Genomic DNA, 20,674 nt, shown 5'->3' with positions numbered 1-20,674 from the left:
ACTATGGGACTAAACTGCTGTGGTCATCAGTCCCCTAGAACTTAGAACTACTTAAACCTAACTAACCTAAGGACATCACAACAATCCATGCCCGAGGCAGGATTCGAACCTGCGACCGTAGCAGTCGCACGGTTCCGGACTGCGCGCCTAGAACCGCGAGACCACCGCGGCCGGTTGACCATTAAAATTGCCACACCAAGAAGAAATGCAGATGATAAACGGGTATTCATAGGACAAATATATTATACTATAACTGACATGTGATTACATTTTCACGTAATTTGGGTGCACAGATCCTGAGAAATCAGTATCCAGAACAACCACCTCTGGCCGTAATAACAGCCTTGATACGCCTGGGCATTGAGACAAACAGAGCTTGGATGGCGTGTACAGGTACAGCTGCCCACGCAGCTTTAACACCATACCACAGATCATCAAGAGTAGTGACTGGCGTGCTGTGACGAGCCTGTTGCTCGGCCACCATGGACCAGACGTTTTCAATTGGTGAGAGATCTGGAGAATGTGCTGGCCAGGGCAGCAGTGGAACATTTTCTGTATCCAGAAAGGCCCGTATAGTACCTGCAACATGCGGTCGTGCATTATCCTGCTGAAATGTAGGGTTTCGCATGGATCGAATGAAGGGTAGAGCCACGGGTCGTAACACATCTGAAATGTAACGTCAACTGTTCAAAGTGGCGTCAGTGCGAACAAAGGGTGACCGAGACGTGTAACCAAAGGCACCCCATACCATCACGCCTGGTGATACGCCAGTATGGCGATGACGAATACACGCTTCCAATGTGCGTTCACCGCGATGTCGCCAAACACGGATATGACCATCATGATGTTTTCAGAGAACCTGGATTCATCCAAAAAATGACGTTTTGCCATCCATGCACCCAGGTTCGTCGCTGAAGACACCATCGCAAGGCGCTCCTGTCTGTAATGCAGCGTCAATGGTAACTCCAACCATGGTCTCCGAGCTGATATTCCGTGCTGCTGCAAACGTCGTCGAACTGTTCGTGCAGATGGTTGTTGTCTTGCAAACGTCCCCATCTGTCGACTGCTAGTGATACGAGGCCGTTGAGACCCAGCACGGCGTTCCGTATTACCCTCCTGAATCCACCATTTGCATATTCTCTTAACAGTCACTGGATATCGACCAACGCGCCCAGCAATGTTGCGATACGATAAACCACAATCGCAATAGGCTAAAATCCGACCTTTATCAAAGTCAGAAACGTGATGGTACGCATTTCTCCTCCTTACACGAGGCATCACAACAACGTTTCACCAGGAAAAGCCGGGCAACTACTGTTTGTGTATGAGAAATCGGTTGGAAACTTTTCTCATGTCAGCACGTTGTAGGTGTCGCCACCGGCGCCAACCTTGTGTGAATGCTCTGAAAAGCTAATCATTTGCATATCATAGCATCTTCTTCCTGTAGGTTAAATATCGCGTCTATAGCACGTCATCTTCGTGCGTAGCAATTTTTATGGCCAGTAGCGTAATTAAACCGGCAGTGTTACGAGCGCTGCGAGTGAGCTGTATACATCGCAGGACGCTGAAATATCGTATGAATGTTCATTAGTTGGTGCATTCACAGAGTAAGCTGCAAAAATAATATTTTCACTTTTGCCACCCAGAAAGTTGTGTGGATGCAGAAAATGAGAGCAATGACCAAATACTTGATATCTGCGGTTCTGGAACTTTCATTAGGATATCGTTACAAAATGTGTTCAATGCTGCCTCCCGACTCATCAACATGCTGTACCCATTACACTGCATCGCCAGCATCGCAGCATATCCGGTGTAATTAGGGCGATATGTTGTCGTATCCTAACCTCCAGATCAGGAAGAGTTCGGGTACATCTTTCAGATATCCCCACAAGCAAGATGCCTCATAGATTCACGTTGGGGAATCTGGAAGGCCACAAGTCCTTAAATTACCTAGAGGAGATGCGATCGATACCAAAGTTTTCTTGAAGCAAATCTTTCATCTGGCAAGCGACATGTGGTGTCGCACCATCTCGGAGGAAAATAGTGGTGAGGACACAGTTTTTTTCTTGCATAGGTGTCTCACAGGAAGCGTCTTATCACGTGCAGATGTCACAATACAGCAAACAAGGTCGTGAGGTGACATTCCCTCGAAGAAAAATGCACCAAGAATGAAGGAGCGTGTGAAACCACACCATGCAGTCACAAAAGCTGAGTGGATTCGATGTTGCTGCATAGGATGTGGTGGAGTAGAATCCCCTATTATGCTACATTTCTATGCATTCATCTCTCCGTGCAAGTAAAGCCTTTTACATCCAGAGAATATTCGCTGGACACCTTTTGCATCCTTTTCATTTGAGCCACATTCTGAATGCTGCAGGGATGCAAGAGTAAAATGCTCCGAAAAATGTTTTGAATTGTTGACTAGGGGAGAATGAGCTCCCGTGACACAGCTAGAGCACTAGCTGCATAATTTGAGGCTTGTGCTGTGCAGTGGATGTAGTTACAGCAACTCCAACAATTGCCATGGGAAATAGCCGCCTCCCCTTCCCTGCTGCACGACGTAATTCACCTGTTTCTTCAAATTTACTAATCATATTTTAGGTAATTTCTTGAAAAGGGCCTCTTTGCAGATGTTTATGTTGGCGACACTCCCGCAATGCAGTACCATTATTGCAGCCATTCGAAAAAGCAACGTACCAACAGTGCCAGGTCTCTCTTCTCAATAAATGTTGTTTCCTATGGAAGATGTCAAACTTCACACCAACAGTCATTTCACAAAAGAAATCAACATACTTCGCCGAGCAACAAACAGCATACTGACATCACTTGACGTTCTGACTGGTTGCAGTGCCATATTTTCACCTAGTGACAAAACTGGAATTACTATTTTTCAACATACTCTGCGAGCGCACGGATTAATGAACATGACTATGATATTACAATGAAATGAATACCTTTAGCTGCATACAGGCGTTGATATAAGTCAACGTGGACAGGTCAAAATGTGTGCTCCGACCGGGACTCGAACCCGTCATTTGCTTAGATGGCAGACGCTCTATCCGTTTTTTTTTTTTTTTTTTAAATCTCAGTTTGTTCGTTCTTGTTCGTTGTATCTGCTCGGGACGGACGTCGTGAGACACCTGTTTCAGTTCGTCGCTGATCCATTAACTCAGTTTTTTATTACAGAGGGCAGCTAACCCTCTGACCGAACACGCTGAGTTACCGTGCCGGCTATTCATCTGAGGCACCGAGCACACAAAGGATACTGCGACTGCAGGAACTTATCTCTGGCACGCACCCCGTGAGACCCACATTCGCATCTTATTGTCCCGCACTATATTCCTAGTGCCCCTGCCCATCAGTTGTCAGGTATTTTGTTCTCTATAGTTAACTTTATTACCCTATCCCAGATCGTGTTAGACCTCCTTGCAATGGCGATTTCGTCAAATGCAATTTTATGTCCATTCTTCACAGAAGGTTTAGCTATCGCTGATTTCTACGGGTAGTGTAGTAACAGACACCTCTCACCTTATACCCACCGTGTAGTGTAGTAAGAGACGTGTCTCAGAACTTTCAGCATTGCAGCGCGTCAGCAATCGTAATTATCTAAATAAATTATGAATAATCCGCCTCGATTGCGAAAATTCCCGGTGTTTACCCAGGTTTCAACGTGGATAACCACGCCTTCTTCAGAACAAAATAAAATAAAAAACAGTTTGCCTATTTAGGCAAGCTGTTTTTTATTTTGTTGTGAAGAAGGCGTGGTTATCCACGTTGAAACCTGGGTAAACACCGGCAATTTTCGCAATCGAGGCGGATTATTCATAATTTATTTAGACGTGTTTCACCTTATACCCACCGTGTAGTGTAGTAACAGACACCTGTCACCTCATCCCCACTGTGGTGTCTCGTATGCAAGCCCTGCACGACGTAACACCGTCCACACTCAGTCGATTATTTGATAACGCTGAGAGCTCCGAAGTCGACCTTATCTGTCACAGGCCTCTCGGTATACTTTAATTGAGAGACCGAAGACGAATTGATGTTTTTTCTTCAGGACCACATAGAAAGGAAAGAAAGCACTTTCCACCTTGGCGATGTTCTGCTTGCAGAAGCACGTGGGATATTTGTTGGTGGTTGTGACGGAAGTCTTTTGGTAGGTGGCTCAGTTCTCGTGGTAAATCTTCTGTATCAGAGCCAGCTTACATTCGATGAACCCGACTCAAAAAGACACTTTTCTAAGGAAGTCTTATAAACGGAACGATATAGCATTGGCTGATTAAAAAAAACATTCAATCTCTTTGAGGAAACTATATCTTCTACATGAATGACCGTACAAACAAAGGGTAAATTTTAGTTGACGCGTAAAGTTTTTGTTTATCGAAACAGTCACACAATTTTACAAGGTTATTTCTTTTACATGCTTCCATATAGAACCTTGCGTTCATTTTTACAGTTACGTTTAGGATCAAGAATCTCATTTACCTTCCAGAATTGCTCGGTATTCCCCCCATTGGACCCACGACAATCATCCAGACTTTTTACATAATTGTGCGTGCTTGTCTGGTGTTACTGCTATCACTGCTGGTGGTATGTGTCGTAGAACTACACCGAAATTTATTGGAAGGCGTGGCCCACGTACGGAATCGTTCACAAACGTCCAGGAAGAAATAATCCACATACCGTGACATCAAGCGACCTTGGAGGTCAATGTTGCAACCCGAGTTAACTATGCCCCTTACGACCAGTACATCATAAATGCAGCACATTGTTAGGAAATGATTTCAAGTAGAAGAATCAGTCTCGTGAAATTAACCTTTCTGCGGTGTCCTGAAGCTAAATACCGAAGCAAATTGCTCTTGAAAGGTAAGTATAAAAGAAACGACAGAGGCAATGATACGAATAATACCCTTCGTTTCGATAGCCGATGGTGAGGTCTGATACTAACTATCAAGATAGCATTGTAAGTAGCAGCAATTAGATGACAGAACTTCCTTCCCAAACAAGTCTTTCAAAAGGATGCTCGTTATCGAACTCGTTATCGGTAGTGGTCACTGGCCTTCTGATCTGCCTCATACTTGAGCAAATATTATCATGTTGGTGCAATTCAGATATCAGACTTCGAAACTGCATGAGCTGGATATTCCGAAAAGTGCCTTGATGGCGTCGTTGTATCGTAAGATGGCGTGACGAAGGCTTTAATCTGGTTGCCCTTTAAGAAAAGTAAATGAAAGAAGTGAAAGAATATGAATAAAAGCAGAAGAAAGTATTACGAACACCAAGATACCGTAGTTAATGAACGGTTACTGATCAACACATTATAGCTGACAGCTTAGGAGGACTCTGTAAAATCGTCCACGACTTTTTTGTCGGATCTTTGATGACATACAATAAGTAAAGTACAGGCCTGCAGTGAATATGAATTATTTCGGTCAGATGTTTTCCTGGCATATTTATAACTTGTAGAATTTTGTATGTACGCACGGGTAACGTCGCACGTTCTCCACGATATTTCAGCAAACGAACGAATTGTCATCTGTAGGTGGTTATTGCTGCTCTGCTCTTGTCCGCGTTCAATACACGTTGGCCGTTAACCCTCCCAACTCTGCACCTGACGCTATCCGACAGCGGTTGTACTAGACTGGCCAGATAATGTCTCTCCAATCGCCCCATGCGGCGCATATAAACGCAACATTCGGGCGACAGATATTCAAATGGTGTAACCTTTCCCGTGACTTTTGGCCATGCAGGAAAGCTAACAATTTTTTTAAACTAGGAACTGACTCAGTTCTTTTGAAGGAGATCGATTGCAGCATTTTCAACGTTTTGGGGAATTATGTTCCTCTGAAAACATTCCGCAAATGCACCGTCTCCCTGTCCTTCATAGTGATCCCTCAACATCTGAAGCTGTTCACGTCACTTATATACCCCACCAGACCTGGTAACAACATTAAACACGAACAACGCTAATCCTCTCTAGTGGCCATTCTACCTGTAACTATAATCATTTACGTACTCACGGATGATGTACATAGGTAGGAAGTTACGTTGAGATTCGATCATGTCTTCTGAGTGATTTACATTGTGTTGTTAGACACTGTAGTAAGCTTGTCTACCTTCTCTTAGTACTACAAATCCACAAAATTTAATAAAGCAAGTGAATAAGTTGGCTTCAGAAGACAATCTATCTTACACTTAATTACAGATTAGAACACTGAATGTGAATTATCTCAGCCTGGAATTCGTATATTTTGAGTGAAACTTATGATTCAACTGCAACATAATCTACACAGACAGACCTTACGAAACTGGTACAGAGTCAGCCTCTGTTAGTACACACGTACGCCAATGCTAGAGCTTTCAGTAGACTTCATCACGACAGTGAGAAATTTAGACTTGAAAGAGAAATCAGGCAAGAAAACTGTAAATTAAAACTTATCTCAGCAGGGTCCAGAAGACTTTTTAGATCCTTAAATCAAGGAAATAAAAATAATGAAATATATCTGCACCTTCTTTGTTTTGTTGATGACAAGTGCTGTTTGCATCTAATGCAGAAAAACTTCAACAAAGAATGCAGCTTTTATTAGAAAAGTTTGGAAATAGACCCAAAAGCTAATTGCAACATACAAACAATACGTTGATAATAAAACTCTACAACTTAACGATGAATTGCTAAGACTATTCGCTGAGTTTTCGTATTCACGCAGTTGAAGACAGGAAATGGGTGTTCAGGAGAGGAAATGAACAGAACAATAAAAATGCCCGAAGTGGGTTTAGTAAACTAAGTAGAGTTTTAAAAACTGATCTTCCAGTTGGTCTGAAAAGGAAAGTAAATAACCAGTGTGAGCTACCACTTTGATTCATGGCAGTCAGACAGTTTTCATTTCTAAAACCATTCAACATTTGCAAGTTGCTCGTCAAGCAACAGTTTCAACTGGGGAATTACTAGGAGGGGCAGGAAAACAAAATAGTGTGTAAGGGAAGAACCTGAGGACGAAGTCGTACAGGGTGTTTCACAGTTCATGCTACACACTTCTACAGGTTGCAGAAGGGACTTCGTAGATCAAGTTTTACGCAGAAACCCATGTCCGGAAACGTCATCCAACGACGCTACAAAGCTTCAAAATTACAGAAGTCGACGTCTGTTAATTTACGTATGTACAGGGTGATTCCGTGATGATGTTCCAAACTTTCACGGATGATGGAGAAGGATAAGTGTATCAATCTGAGGTAAGGGTCCCTGGTTCGGAAACGAACCTGTCGAAAGTTACAATCGAAAATCATTCTGTTACCTCTGAAACAGTATCGTTATTGTTGCTGTTAAGATTGTAGGGTAGGCAACTTTCAGAGGTGGTGGTATGGACGAAAACATGAAAAATTCTCCAGTAAACATGGACTCTAAGATGAATACCTCAGGGCTATGAACACTGGTTCATCTTTGTTAGTGTGAGACACTAGTGCTGATATCTCTTAAGTTATGCATTTTAGAACCCATATTTCCTAGAGAATTTTTCCTGTTTAATGGTTAATGCTCTCCGTATGGCGTTTGACAAACTCTGGCAGCAATACAGGCCTAACAAACGACAGGGCGTGCTGTGAATTATGTCACCAATCTCATATTGAAGCGATAACACCCATTCTTCCGGTAACCTTGCTCGCAAGTCTTGGGGAGTGGTTGGTGGATACTGACGTGATGCAACCCGTATCCCTACTGCATCCCAGACGTGCTCTATACGATTCGAATAGACAGAGCAAGCAGGGCACGCCATGCCTGCAATATCTTGCGTTTCCAGGAAAATATCAACCACCGGTGCTCTAAGAGGTCAAGCATTATCGTCCAGCAATACGAAGTTTTGGGCCACAGCACCTCGTAACAACTGCACATGAGGTCCTGAGATCTCGTCACGAAACCTGGCAGCAGTAAGACCTTGCTTATTTAACCGTACAATATCATGAAGCGATGTACGGGTGGTCAACGTAATTCCTGCACACACCATTAGGGATCATTCTCGACATCACTTTCTTTCCACAATGGTTGGGTCCCGAAATCGTGTTCCACGTTCTCTCCAGATGCGAATCCGTCGAGAATCACTGTCTAGACCAAATCGGGGTCATCTGTGAGAACATAATGAGCCCACTGTACGACGTTCAGATGTTGACGGCTCCAATCTAGACCTTCCCTTCTGCGAAGACGCGTCAGACATACACATACGATGGGTCTCCGACAGTTAAGGTCACTCTGCCGAAACCTTCTGCACACCGTTTGCCTCGCTACAACACATCCAGTTGATGCTGCGAGGTCAGATTCTTGTTGGCGCACACTGTGGACCCGGTATCGCCGTGCCCTTATAGCCAAATAACGATCCATTTTTTATAATGCTACACGTGATCGCCCCCGCCCTGGATGCAGTTTCGATCTCTACAAACTGTCACCACATCCGAAAAACAACAAAACGATTCACATTAAGTCATCGGGCCACATCAGTTTGCGACTGTCTGCTTCCATTCTTCCCATGGCTCTCCACCACAGAGACCTTGGTAGGCATCTTCTCTGAGCCATACCCCACCGTCTGTGATTGTGTACACACCGATGGTGGATGCGGGACTACCCGGCAAACACTATCCCGTTTGATAGGTGCACTGACGTCTTCGCTGGCGTGGTTGTCCGTTGACCAGAATGCCATCTTCGATGCAGGACACGATCGTATGGACATATGTCAGCAGTTTGTATGATTATATCGTGAATTAGACACAAGACGCATAGTGGTTTGTTGCTTTAATTTTGGACACCAGTGTACATACCTTTACAGGCGCTGGCGTTTATAGCTTTGAAGAGCTGTAGCGTCGTTGGATGACGTTTCTGGACATGGTTTCCTATGCAAAACTTGATCTACTGAGTCCCCTCTACAACCTCTCGAAGTGCGTAGCATGAATTGTGAAACGCCCTTTATATACGACCGTAATGAAAATTAAATTGAGATGGACAGTTCACGCAGCCAGCAAATGGATGTAAAACGGAAATGGAAACGCTGTGATCGACCCTAAGGTGGGATTCAACATCACAGCACTTTTCTGGTGCTACTGAAAGAGCAGGTAGGCAATTGCATTCCTCCGGCCTGTGAAATGACTTATACACTAGTGGAAATGGAAAAAAGAACACATTGACACCGGTGTGTCAGACCCACCACGTGGGGCGTGAGGTCTCCACAGTACATCGATGTTGTCGCCAGTGGTCGGCGGAAGGTGCACGTGCCCGTCGACCTGAGACCGGACCGCAGCGACGCACGGATGCACGCCAAGACCGTAGGATCCTACGCAGTGCCGTAGGGGACCGCACCGCCACTTCCCAGAAAATTAGGGACACTGTTGCTCCTGGGGTATCGGCGAGGACCATTCGCAACCGTCTCCATGAAGCTGGGCTACGGTCCCGCACACCGTTAGGCCGTCTTCCGCTCACGCCCCAACATCGTGCAGCCCGCCTCCAGTGGTGTTGCGACAGGCGTGAATGGAGGGACGAATGGAGACGTGTCGTCTTGAGCGATGAGAGTCGCTTCTGCCTTGTTGCCAATGATGGTCGTATGCGTGTTTGGCGCCGTGCAGGTGAGCGCCACAATCAGGACTGCATACGATCGAGGCACACAGGGCCAACACCCGGCATCATGGTGTGGGGAGCGATCTCCTACACTGGCCGTACACCTCTGGTGATCGTCGAGGGGACTCTGAATAGTGCACGGTACATCCAAACCGTCATCGAACCCATCGTTCTACCATTCCTAGACCGGCAAGGGAACTTGCTGTTCCAACAGGACAATGCATGTATCCCGTGCCACCCAACGTGCTCTAGAAGGTGTAACTCAACTACCCTGGCTAGTAAGATCTCCGAATCTGTCCCCCATTGAGCATGTTTGGGACTGGATGAAGCGTCGTCTCACGCGGTCTGCACGTCCAGCACGAACACTGGTCCAACTGAGGCGCCAGGTGGAAATGGCATGGCAAGTCGTTCCATAGGACTACATCCAGTATCTCTACGATCGTCTCCATGGGAGAATAGCAGCCTGCATTGCTGCGAAAGGTGGATATACACTGTACTAGTGCCGACGCCGACATTGTGCCTGCTCTGTTGCCTGTGTCTATGTGCCTGTGGTTCTGTCAGTGTGATCATGTGATGTATCTGACCCCAGGAATGTGCCAATAAAGTTTCCCCTTCCTGGGACAATGAAATCACGGTGTTCTTATTTCAATTTCCAGGAGTGTATATCTAGTTATAGGGGAGGACGTACTGTTTAATGCGGAATCAGTAGCAAGCCGCAGCTTGACGTTTCTCACATTAAATACATTAAAAATCATTGGCAGCGGCAAAAGAAGCAACGAGTGATGGATAAAAGTTATAGGACTGGACAGGGAAAGAACCCAAATTATTGTATTTCTAGTCTAACAGTTAACTGCTGAGCCGCCAAATCATGGATATCGACAAAAACAGTTGTTAACTACAGTCCAATAAATAAAAAAAGCACGAGACTACGACCTGTTAGAAGACAAGTAGATGGCATTAGAAAGTTATGCAGGAACTACATGGATGTTGATAGCTGAAGACTACAATATTGTCAGAAGTGCGGAATAGCTTCCATCTAACCAATTATGTTAAATGACCGAAAGTAGTGATGATCTATGGTCCAATGCAGAAAGCTGGCCAAATTAATTCGTGAACTGTGAGTGGGTAGACGTTTGTCATTTTGTCCAGAGTTGACCCAGATCGAACATAGCACTGAGTTGTAATCATCCTAGTATAAACCTGAAGTGCTTTAAGAAAATCATGGGAAACCTTGTCGGAGTTCCTACTGCTGAATATGTATTCGTGTTATCAAGCATGGGCACTTCGTGAATTGCCGACCGCGGTGGCCGTGCGGTTCTAGTCGCTGCAGTCCGGCACCACGGGACTGCTACGGTCGCAGGTTCGAATCCTGCCTCGTGCACGGATGTGTGTGATGTCCTTAGGTTAGTTAGGTTTAAGGAGTTCTAAGTCCTAGGTGACTGGTGACCTAAGATATTAAGTCCCATAGTGCTCAGAGCCATTTGAACCATTTTTGAACTTTGTGAATTGTTGAACCAACCTCAGCAAGTTTCACGCTAAACTGATTGTCATCTTCGCTCTATGGGCTTCCTGGCAAGCACACTGTTACAACAGTGAGGACATTTGTACACATTATAATTAAACTTACCTGCCATCGCATGCTAAGGCTTTACTGATCTTCTCTAAATCCCTTTCGACACTGAACAGTGACTCTGCCTATCTCATAAACCAATTAAAGGAACTTGGCTGGGAAGAAGCTAATACAGACAGAAACCTGCACATACCTTGGCCTTCTAAACAATGGCGCACGTAGACACAACAATAGTTCATAAGCTTTTGTTTTAGGACTTCCGGTGTTGGGCGTGAGGCACGTTCAAGCACTGCTGCTATGCGTCACCCACCTGCTGATCTTCAGCTTGCGCACCGACATGTCGATGGGGGTCGTTGTCATGGCCAACAACACGGTTGGCAACCCTAACATCAAGGTGGGTACCTGCTGGCCGAACTGCTGGGCCATCACAACACTCACCTAGTGCACGAAATTGGTAATTCCTATAAATAGGACTGATATGTAATTTTCGTATTACTCATGCCCTTTGTAATAAGCTTCCATAAGTTGAGTTTAGCTTTTGTGCTCAGTGGTTCAACATCATGACGGTACAGCAAAGCCTTCTTTCTGTATGTGGCAGGGTTCTACTCCAACTGGGTTATCATCCCTTTACCATGACCCTCACACAACTGTATGATCTTTCTGAAAAGTTGTAGTGTATGTTTATTATTATATGTGACTACTGAGACTTGTCTCTGGTAAAAGTTGTGACGCTTTCTGGGTCCCCATTCAACGCTCCCACATATTCACCTTATGGATTTCATTAACAACATATGACTCAATAAATAGGCTGCAGGCCTTTCCAGGTGTCTGGCCTCAGAGTTCACTTGTGATAAGAGCTATGTGCCATGTGACTACTCGTGTCTCCATATCACAATGTTTATTACATAAAGACAGCTCACAATAGAATTTCACAATAACAACAGACACTGGCCATGTTCTCCCATTGTTGCAAACCTATTATTGGATGGACTACACAGCAACAAGAGTGTGGAAAGTCTACATGACATACCACAACGCCACTCTGAACTCACTTTTGTCGTCTCTCTAAAATCTATTTAGAGGCTTGTTCCTCCCTACCAGTCTATGAGACTCGAGATCACAAAAATTAAATATAAATACATACTTCAGAGCAGAATGAAGCTGCTAGAAGGTCAGTGATATTTCAACTCATATTAGTCTTAATTCAAAGGAAATTTCCTTTTTATATCAAATTAATTGGAATGTATATTAATGTGGTAGCAACCTTGTTTGAGCCACCTGTTATTTAATCAAATAATGCTGTCATACTAGCAAAAGTAAATAAATGTTATATTTACAAAATTTAAAACGACTGAGAATTGGTGTGTGAAATCTATCATCTTACAGGAATTTTTTGTGCTAATTCCAAAACTAGTCTTAGATTTTGCGAGTCCATAATATTTCAGTAGTTATGGAGAATTTAATACTATGAATAATATTTCAGTGATATTAATCCAGCTGATTTCTTTCTGTAAAACATGATCTTTTTTCCTCCAACATGAATAAACATTATTTTTGAAACAGTCGTTTAATTGAATTTTATTATTGCACCCAACTTCCTTTGTTAATAATTGGAGAAATTATATTTTGGTCTGTAAAGTTATTCACTCCATTATAGGCTTAACGGTACAACAATCATTTTTCTAGAGTGTATAAAGAAATAGTCTCAGTTGGAAAGTTATTTTTATTACAAACAACATGTTTCCTGTGCTTAAGACTTCATCAGATTTTATGAAACCTGTCAGGAGCATTTCAGATCACCAGCTTGGAAGACAGCGAGTCAGAACTGATAGGGAACAAACACTCTAAAAGATATTTCTGTTGGACTAGACCAGCTTAGAAAATCGTGAACACCACCGAAGGAGCCAAACCTATGTCTTATAAACCTGAAAAGTGGGCAACTACATCTCGTGCAAGGTGACCGCATTGGAACCATCGCCGGCCGGAGTGGCAGAGCGGTTCTAGGCGCTACAATCTGGAACCGCGCGACCGCTACGGTCACAGGTTCGAATCCTGCTTCGGGCATGGATGTGTGTGATGTCCTTAGGTTAGTTAGGTTTAAGTAGTTCTAAGTTCTAGGGGACTGATGACCTTAGATGTTAAGTCCCATAGTGCTCAGAGCCGTTTGAACCTTTTGGGAACCATCCAGTTCCAACGTTTTCACCTTGATTTTTGGATTTAAACGATGCATGTGTGGCTCTACATTGCGCTTTGTTTGGGAGTGTTCATGATTTACAATTGTATCTAGTCCGACAGAACTATCATTTTATGGTTTCTTCATCATCAGTTCTGACCAAGCGTCTTTCCAGCCGCTGACATGAAATTCTCTTGATAACTTTTCATAAAATCTGACGAAGACTTGACCAGGAGAAATGCGATATTTGTAATAAAAATAACTTTGCAACTGAAACTGTTTCTTTATATATATTCTACTTCATGCAGCACCACCAAGTCACTTGAGAACAGCCTAGAAGGCTGAAACTAGGTGAGACCAAATAAAATGAATGCAGCAAAAGCAGAAAACTACAACTTATTTTAATAAATACATTGCTGTGGTATCTACTGTGCAGAAAGTGTGTCTCATACTAGCATACAAAGATAAGGGTAAAATCCAATGTTATCAGCACATCAAAATTAAAATTTGAACATTATTGAAACATGAGATTTAGTGAACAGTTAAAAGCAATTACAAATTTTGTGAATTTTATTATTAAACTTCCAAAACAAGCCACTAGGAAAGTGATTTCCTCCAGATGAAATATGAAATTCATGCTAAGTTTAAACAGAAGATCTGGTCCCATCTTCAATCATGCCTTGCACACCTACAACTAGGAAAAACGTTCACTCTATTGCAGTGCAATTTAATAATCAGACTAATTAACGAGTATGTCCATCTTGTGACTAAAAATTTAGGGAAACACATATAAACAAATTAACGATGTCATAGTTCATGCTCAGATGAAGGGAACTTGCGAATGTGAACGAGCAGCCTACAATAACTTAACATTTTCCCAACACATTGAGAGTTTCACAAATATTCAGCTTACAAAAGCAGAGCTGTAGCTCCTGAATAAAGCATTAAAATTTAATTTACTTTCCAGGCTACAAAGTAGTATGACAATAAGTCTCATAGTTAATACAAAAATACCGCTAGATATGGCAGGTCTCCCTACTACAGGCGAAATCAAAATAACTTCTATAATCTCTGAAATGGTTTCAAAGCAAATAAAACACAGTGAGGAAGACAGTTACCAGATTATGACCACCAAAATACAGTGTGAGATACTAACGAGAAATTAAATAAACATGGTGCCACATTCATAAAGGCAACACATTGGTAATAATATCAAAAGACGAATTTCTCAATAAGTTTCATGAATGTTTCGCAAAGAATGATGTAAGTTAAAACATGAATGTACAAATTTAATGCGCAAATGAAGAAAATCCTTAAACTTGCAATTATCTCTTCACAGATAAAGAGATAAGGGAATGTATAGTTCTGAACCTCTAAAACCCAACATTACGAGCACAAACAAAAATCCATAAAAAGTACATACCTATCGACCCTATTGTCAGTAGTGTTGTCAGCCTCTTGTTTGTCAAGAAAAACTAAGTTATTTAAATAACAAGCTTTTCACATATGGAAATAAATACAAAATAAAAGCTGCACTGGGTAGCCACATGGTCTGAGGCACCCTGTCACAGTGCACATGGCTCCCCCCCATTGGAGGTTCGAGTTGTCCCTTGGGCACGGGTGTGTGTTGTCTTGGCATAAGTCAGTTTATGTTAGATTAAGTAGCATGTAAGCCTAGGGACTGATGACCTCAGCAGTTTGGTCTGTAGTCCTTACAACAACTTTCCAATTTTTTAACAATAAAAATACACATGAATTAATGAACCAAATAAAAAAACTTGTTCCTGATGAAAATAAACTGTTTTCTTCTTTAGACAAATATTCCAATTAAAGAAACATTAATATAGTTGAAAATAGTGTAACTACGTACAAGTAACTAATTCCAGCTGAAACCCACAAGTTCATTCAACTATTATGACTCTCTCTTGTATGTAACTATTTTTGGTTTCAAGATAATATATATCCTCAACCAGACAGTTCGACCCTGGGTAGTTGCATGGCAGGAATCCTAGCTAACATTCATTAAACATATTAACGTAAGAAGTTTTGAGAAATTTGAACACACAGCAGACAAAATCTTTTAGTACAAACATTATGTCCAAGCGACATAAATCCTACTACATGGTAAAGAAGAAGACACTGGCACCATCCATTCACAACTAAATAGTCTGCATGACAAAGACAAATTCACTCATGAAATAGAAATAAATAACTGTATTGAGACTTTCTACATGTCACAGTGAAAAGAAAATTCATTCTACAGATTTGGAACTTTTTGAAAATGAGCAATTACATACACACTAATCAATAATTAATCAAGTCACACAGGACCCCATAGAAGACATATTTTCACTCTATGAGGCAGAGATAAGTTTTCAACTTGAAGAGGATAAGGTGAACGAAGAATTAGCAATACTAGAAAATTTATATTAAGTACATTATTTAAAACCACACATAAACAAAAGTATAGGCAGAAAAAAATTAAACAAAGCTCAGAAGGAAATGAAATTACTCTAGAAATGGATAAGCTAAACAAAAAACTAAGTTTGTTGTTCTGCAAATTTAAAAAATCATTTCAAATGAAAAATCAAAACTTTTAAAAATACAAATATTAAAGTTAGGTCCCATACTGTACACACTATTAGTAATGCAAGACATATCACCAGTACAACAGACCCATCAGTACAACAGACCTATTTAGATCCACAAAATTTGATGTGATGATTGTGAAAGGGTATACATTGGACAAATTGGTAGAAACTTTTAGATATGTTTCAGAGAGCACATACAATGTAATTATGTCAGTACAAATACCTTTGCACTACATCTCTTAAGCAACAAACATATATTCAAAATATTAGTGAGAAGCTCCAGATTTTACATTATGATAGGAACTGGAAGCAAATGATTATCTTAAGAAATCGAAATTTGCAGTTATTCAAATATCAACCTGATACACATCTTAAGGAATAAACAGAAATTCAGAACAAAAAATTCCTGGATAATTTCCATCTCAATCTGCTAAGCAACAATCAGAGGTCATCTATACAACAAAATGAAATTTAAAATAAAATCTGACTTCACCATACACTTTAATATTTATTTTTATTTCATGTTTGCCATTTTTCATATTAATTAATATTTTACTATTTTTAACTTTTATCATATACACACATAAATGTACAGTCTTCGTATTTGAAATTATTGTTCCAGTTATTGCATGCTTAACTTTACCATTTGATCAGTATAATATCTTAGTAGATGTCAAGTTGTCAAACCAAGACGATAGCATTTGTGGACCAATATGAATAGAAAAAAATTCAAAGACACTTTCATTTCAGTTATAAGGGATAGTTTTCTACTGCAGGTAAATGTATTTAAAATACATTTACAGTCACATTATTAGATTTCTGACCATTGAGGTAATATAATATATTCCGTTGTATACAGTACCACAATATCAATTGAGAATGAACTAGGAGGATGAAACTAGTTGTGAACAAATAAAATTAGTGCAGCAAAAGCTGACAACCCCAATTCTTTCAATAAATTTCTTGCTGTGGTACAGGTTATGTAAAAATGTAAGGGAAAAAGTTTGGGAAGTAGCCAAATGAGTAGATACCTATTATGCCGTTATCTTGTTATTATCTCTAGTTGTTAACAGAACATGGCGTGATGACTTTAACTGATTACAACATTAGAAATATGTTTTTTACAGGTACACTAAAACACAATTTCAGAAGGATTTTATAACATCTGTGGTATGAGCAAGAGCTCAACAATATTTTGTTGCTGTTATATATACCTGTCTTATGTATAAAAATGGAATTTACGTGATGACAGTTTTGATTATTGTCAATGAGTCCGTCGCTACACGTCGCAATCGACCTTGCTTCAGTTTTCGATAATCAATTATGAAATTCTATCTGAAAATGGAATTTAGATCACTGATAAATGTGTGGAATACAATATGTGGCACATAGAACATGTAGTGACTTGTTACGCTTTGCCGAAGCCTCTACTGCCTAATGCAACTCACTGGGTAAAAGGTTTCCCGGCATGTCTGAAAGAACAATGGGAATACCGCTCTGAGAGAACTTAGACAGTTGTTTCAGGTCATGACGCATGTCAAGTTACTCTTGCGTCAACGCACTGCTACTTGGACCACCAGATGAACCAAATGGATCCTTTTTTGAAAAGATGTTAAGTAAAACTCGGGTAATAGGGTATAGTCGATTTAAATTAAGCAATGCTTAGAAAATTGGTTTAGGAAATGATGTCTACAGATTACATTAGTTCGTAAAAAAAGGGCTTGGGTGTATCATCTGCCCTGATGTGCTTCTCTCGATATTACAATAGGTACCTGCTTCTGTACGTCCTGATACTACATCACAGATTGGGACCCTTTGACACATTCACGTAAAATACATTACATAGATGTTAATGGCTGCATAGCTGTTTCGTCATTGGTGTATAGTCTTTAAGACTGTCTGGCTCGTCTTGTTTACCCTCTCAGCCTGAAGGTATGCTGACGATTATCCCGTAACATCTAGTAAGTCAGCACTATTGATTTTCCATTTGTCACATCTAGGGAGAATACTCAACAATCAAAGACTTGGGAATGGCTTTGATTATTTTGTCCAAAGGACTACGGCTGGAGCCAATCCGAGACGAGCACCATCCTGAGCGCCTTCTTCTGGGGCTATGTGGTGACGCTGGCGCCAGCCGGCTGGGCGGCGGACAGGTTCAACTCGAAAAACTTGTTGTCGGCCTCGCTCGTCCTCTCCGGTATCCTTACCATGCTCACAGAGGTGGCTGCAGACACTGGCGGCGTGGTGCTAGTGTGTGCGTTCAGAGTAGTCATGGGTCTCTCTCAGGTACGTGACTCTGACATCCCTACCAGCAAGACATTATTCGTGTTGTACTTGTCCCGCTTCCAGTACACAGAGTAACTACATCAACATACTTCACACCTTCACATTTTGCAGCCAAACTGACTCTTACTCATGCCAACATGATAAGAGATCCATGAAAAAATATAAGGCACGAAGCTAAGGTGTGGACGAAGATGGGTCTTAGCACCTTTGCGATACATGGTATATATCTACAGAGGCATTTCATGCTGCAAGACTGGACATTGGGCGTATGTGGCACTTATAGTATGCTTGCAGCATACACAGTATCAATATAGGCAATAGATAACACGATGCAGAACCTTTTTTTCATACAACATATCGAGCTAACCAGAGCGGCCTGAGATTGTTGCAGAAGCACGCTGTGGACGACAGCAATGCATAGCTATGGTGGCAGTCCTTGGGTATAGAGAAACACAAGTACCTCACGTCAGAAGTCTAGGGAGCACGCTGAGTGCTCAGCACTCTTCCCAAGTTGATTTGCAGAAAAATTATGCTTTGTGAAAGACCTGAAATGTGGGGGAACCTTCTTGATGCACCCACTATTACATGGAAAATTACATCTTTCTCATGATTTCTAGTAATATTTACAGCAGATACCTTCCAACGAATAAAACCTGAAATCCGTAATTAAAAAGTAGGAGGCGGGTCCAATAAGCAAGTTTCCCTATTTTATAAAAAAAAAACTACGCACAATGTATGATGTTGAAATAGTTTTATTGACATTATACAATGCTTCTGTTATTTTCTAGATAGTGAGATGTTTTTCCAAGCATTTTTGGTAACATGACTGACGTTTTTCAAAGCTAGTCTTGTACCAGGTTGGGTCCTGTGCTCCTGACCAACTCTTCACTGTTAATGAGACCTCCCTACCGGTGTTGAAGTCGGCTCGTGGTCTTGCGGTAGCATTCTCGCTTCCCGCGCACGGGGTCCCGGGTTCGATTCCCGGCGGGGTGAGGGATTTTCTGTGCCTCGAGATGATTGGGTGTTGTGTTTCATCATCATTTCATCCTCATTCACTCGCAAGTCGCCGTAGTGGCGTTAAAGAACCGCCCCGCGAGGGGTCTCCCGGCCACCAATGCCACACGCTCAATATTATTGCCGGTGTTGAATCGCTTACCTTCAAGGCGAACTTTGAGTTGAGAGTGCACATCAAAATCACTTGGGGCAAAAATCTGGCGAATATGGCGAATTTGAATCTTCCGAGATCCGCCTAGGTCATTCGATCTGCATGATGCAGATGATTGTAATGAAGAGCCAGAATTTTGAGAGACAAAAATCCACGACGTTTTCTTTTTTTGACAGCTCATAATTCCGCAAGACATTACAATATTTCCAAGTATAAACTGTGGTTTTGAGAGGCAGGTAGTAACAAAATCTGATAGCACCAAAAGAGGGATGACATTACTCTTCCTGTGGAATGTACGACCTTCGCCTTTTTCGGGTACTTCGCCACATTTCTTCCACAGCGTGCTCTGACGTTTCGCCCCAGTTGTCGAATGATGGACCCAGGTCTCATTGTCATGGGAATGCTCACACAGCCTTCTCCACAAACAGATGTTAAGCTACGATGTATGTCGACAGTGGGTTGTTGTTTTGCTGCGGAATGCCGAGTAACAGTCGCAACTCACAAGTAGGCAGACTTTGTAGCGGTAACTCCATGCTAACTGGCGGCATACTGGCAAGATACTGCGATAATCGTGGTAAGCCAGTCAACACATATCAGTCAAACTCGCCAGTCCTCGCATGTCTTGGGTTTTTTATTTCGCAGAGAAGTAAAATAGGGGAAACTTGCTATTGGATGACCCTCTAAAACCTTTCAGAAACACATTTGAAACACATGCATACAATATGTCCAGCATGTTTTTGAGGAATACCTGTCCTAACTTCCATGTCTAAATTATTAAACTTCTTTCCAGGTTCAGCAATGATGAATATTCATTTCTTTCTTTCAAGACCTTTACTCATAGCTTCATCTATGAGAATACTCAAGTTTTTAGATGCTATTACAGCTATGCAAATTATCTCAGGTAAAATGATAACTATTTTCAAATTATTCGAACTCTTCTGGCCACCTAATTATCCTTTTTATACTCCAATATTAGAATATGTAAGCACATATTAATTGTACGAGTCTAAAATAAAGATCTGTGCTTTTCCTTAGGTGTTACAGATTTTTGTGTCATTTCTTCCAAGTCTTGATTTGCATGTGAAATCATTTACGATGAATCAAACATTGTAAACCAAACGCATACTACATTTGGAAACAAGAAAAAAAATTAGTATTTACTTTTGTGTCTTCCACGATTCAGATATGTGCATTCTTAATTTTTTCTTAAAGTTGTTTCAGAGCCGTGATAGAGGGTTTGAATGAAGACTTTTTCATTCTGGGCTCGAAGTTTTTTTTATTTAATAAAGAAATTTCT

The 20,674-nt window shown here is 41.6% G+C and overlaps 1 protein-coding gene across 1 annotated transcript in view; it reads left to right on the top strand.

Moving 5' to 3' along the window:
• Positions 1 to 9,342: 9,342 nt before the first annotated feature.
• Positions 9,343 to 20,674, top strand: part of LOC126288766 (vesicular glutamate transporter 2.2-like) — a gene marked incomplete at its 5' end in the record, with an annotated part of 61,981 nt that continues 50,649 nt past the window's right edge. Inside the window, 3 exons of the mRNA XM_049984898.1 lie at positions 9,343 to 9,358; positions 11,429 to 11,556; positions 17,927 to 18,212. Of these exons, the coding sequence (XP_049840855.1) occupies positions 9,343 to 9,358; positions 11,429 to 11,556; positions 17,927 to 18,212 (430 nt within the window). The remainder of the gene's footprint in view (positions 9,359 to 11,428; positions 11,557 to 17,926; positions 18,213 to 20,674) is intronic.

Source organism: Schistocerca gregaria, chromosome 1, assembly GCF_023897955.1.
Source record: "Schistocerca gregaria isolate iqSchGreg1 chromosome 1, iqSchGreg1.2, whole genome shotgun sequence".
NCBI classification, from domain to species: Eukaryota; Metazoa; Arthropoda; class Insecta; order Orthoptera; family Acrididae; genus Schistocerca; species Schistocerca gregaria.
This window is presented reverse-complemented; position numbering and strand designations above follow the sequence as displayed.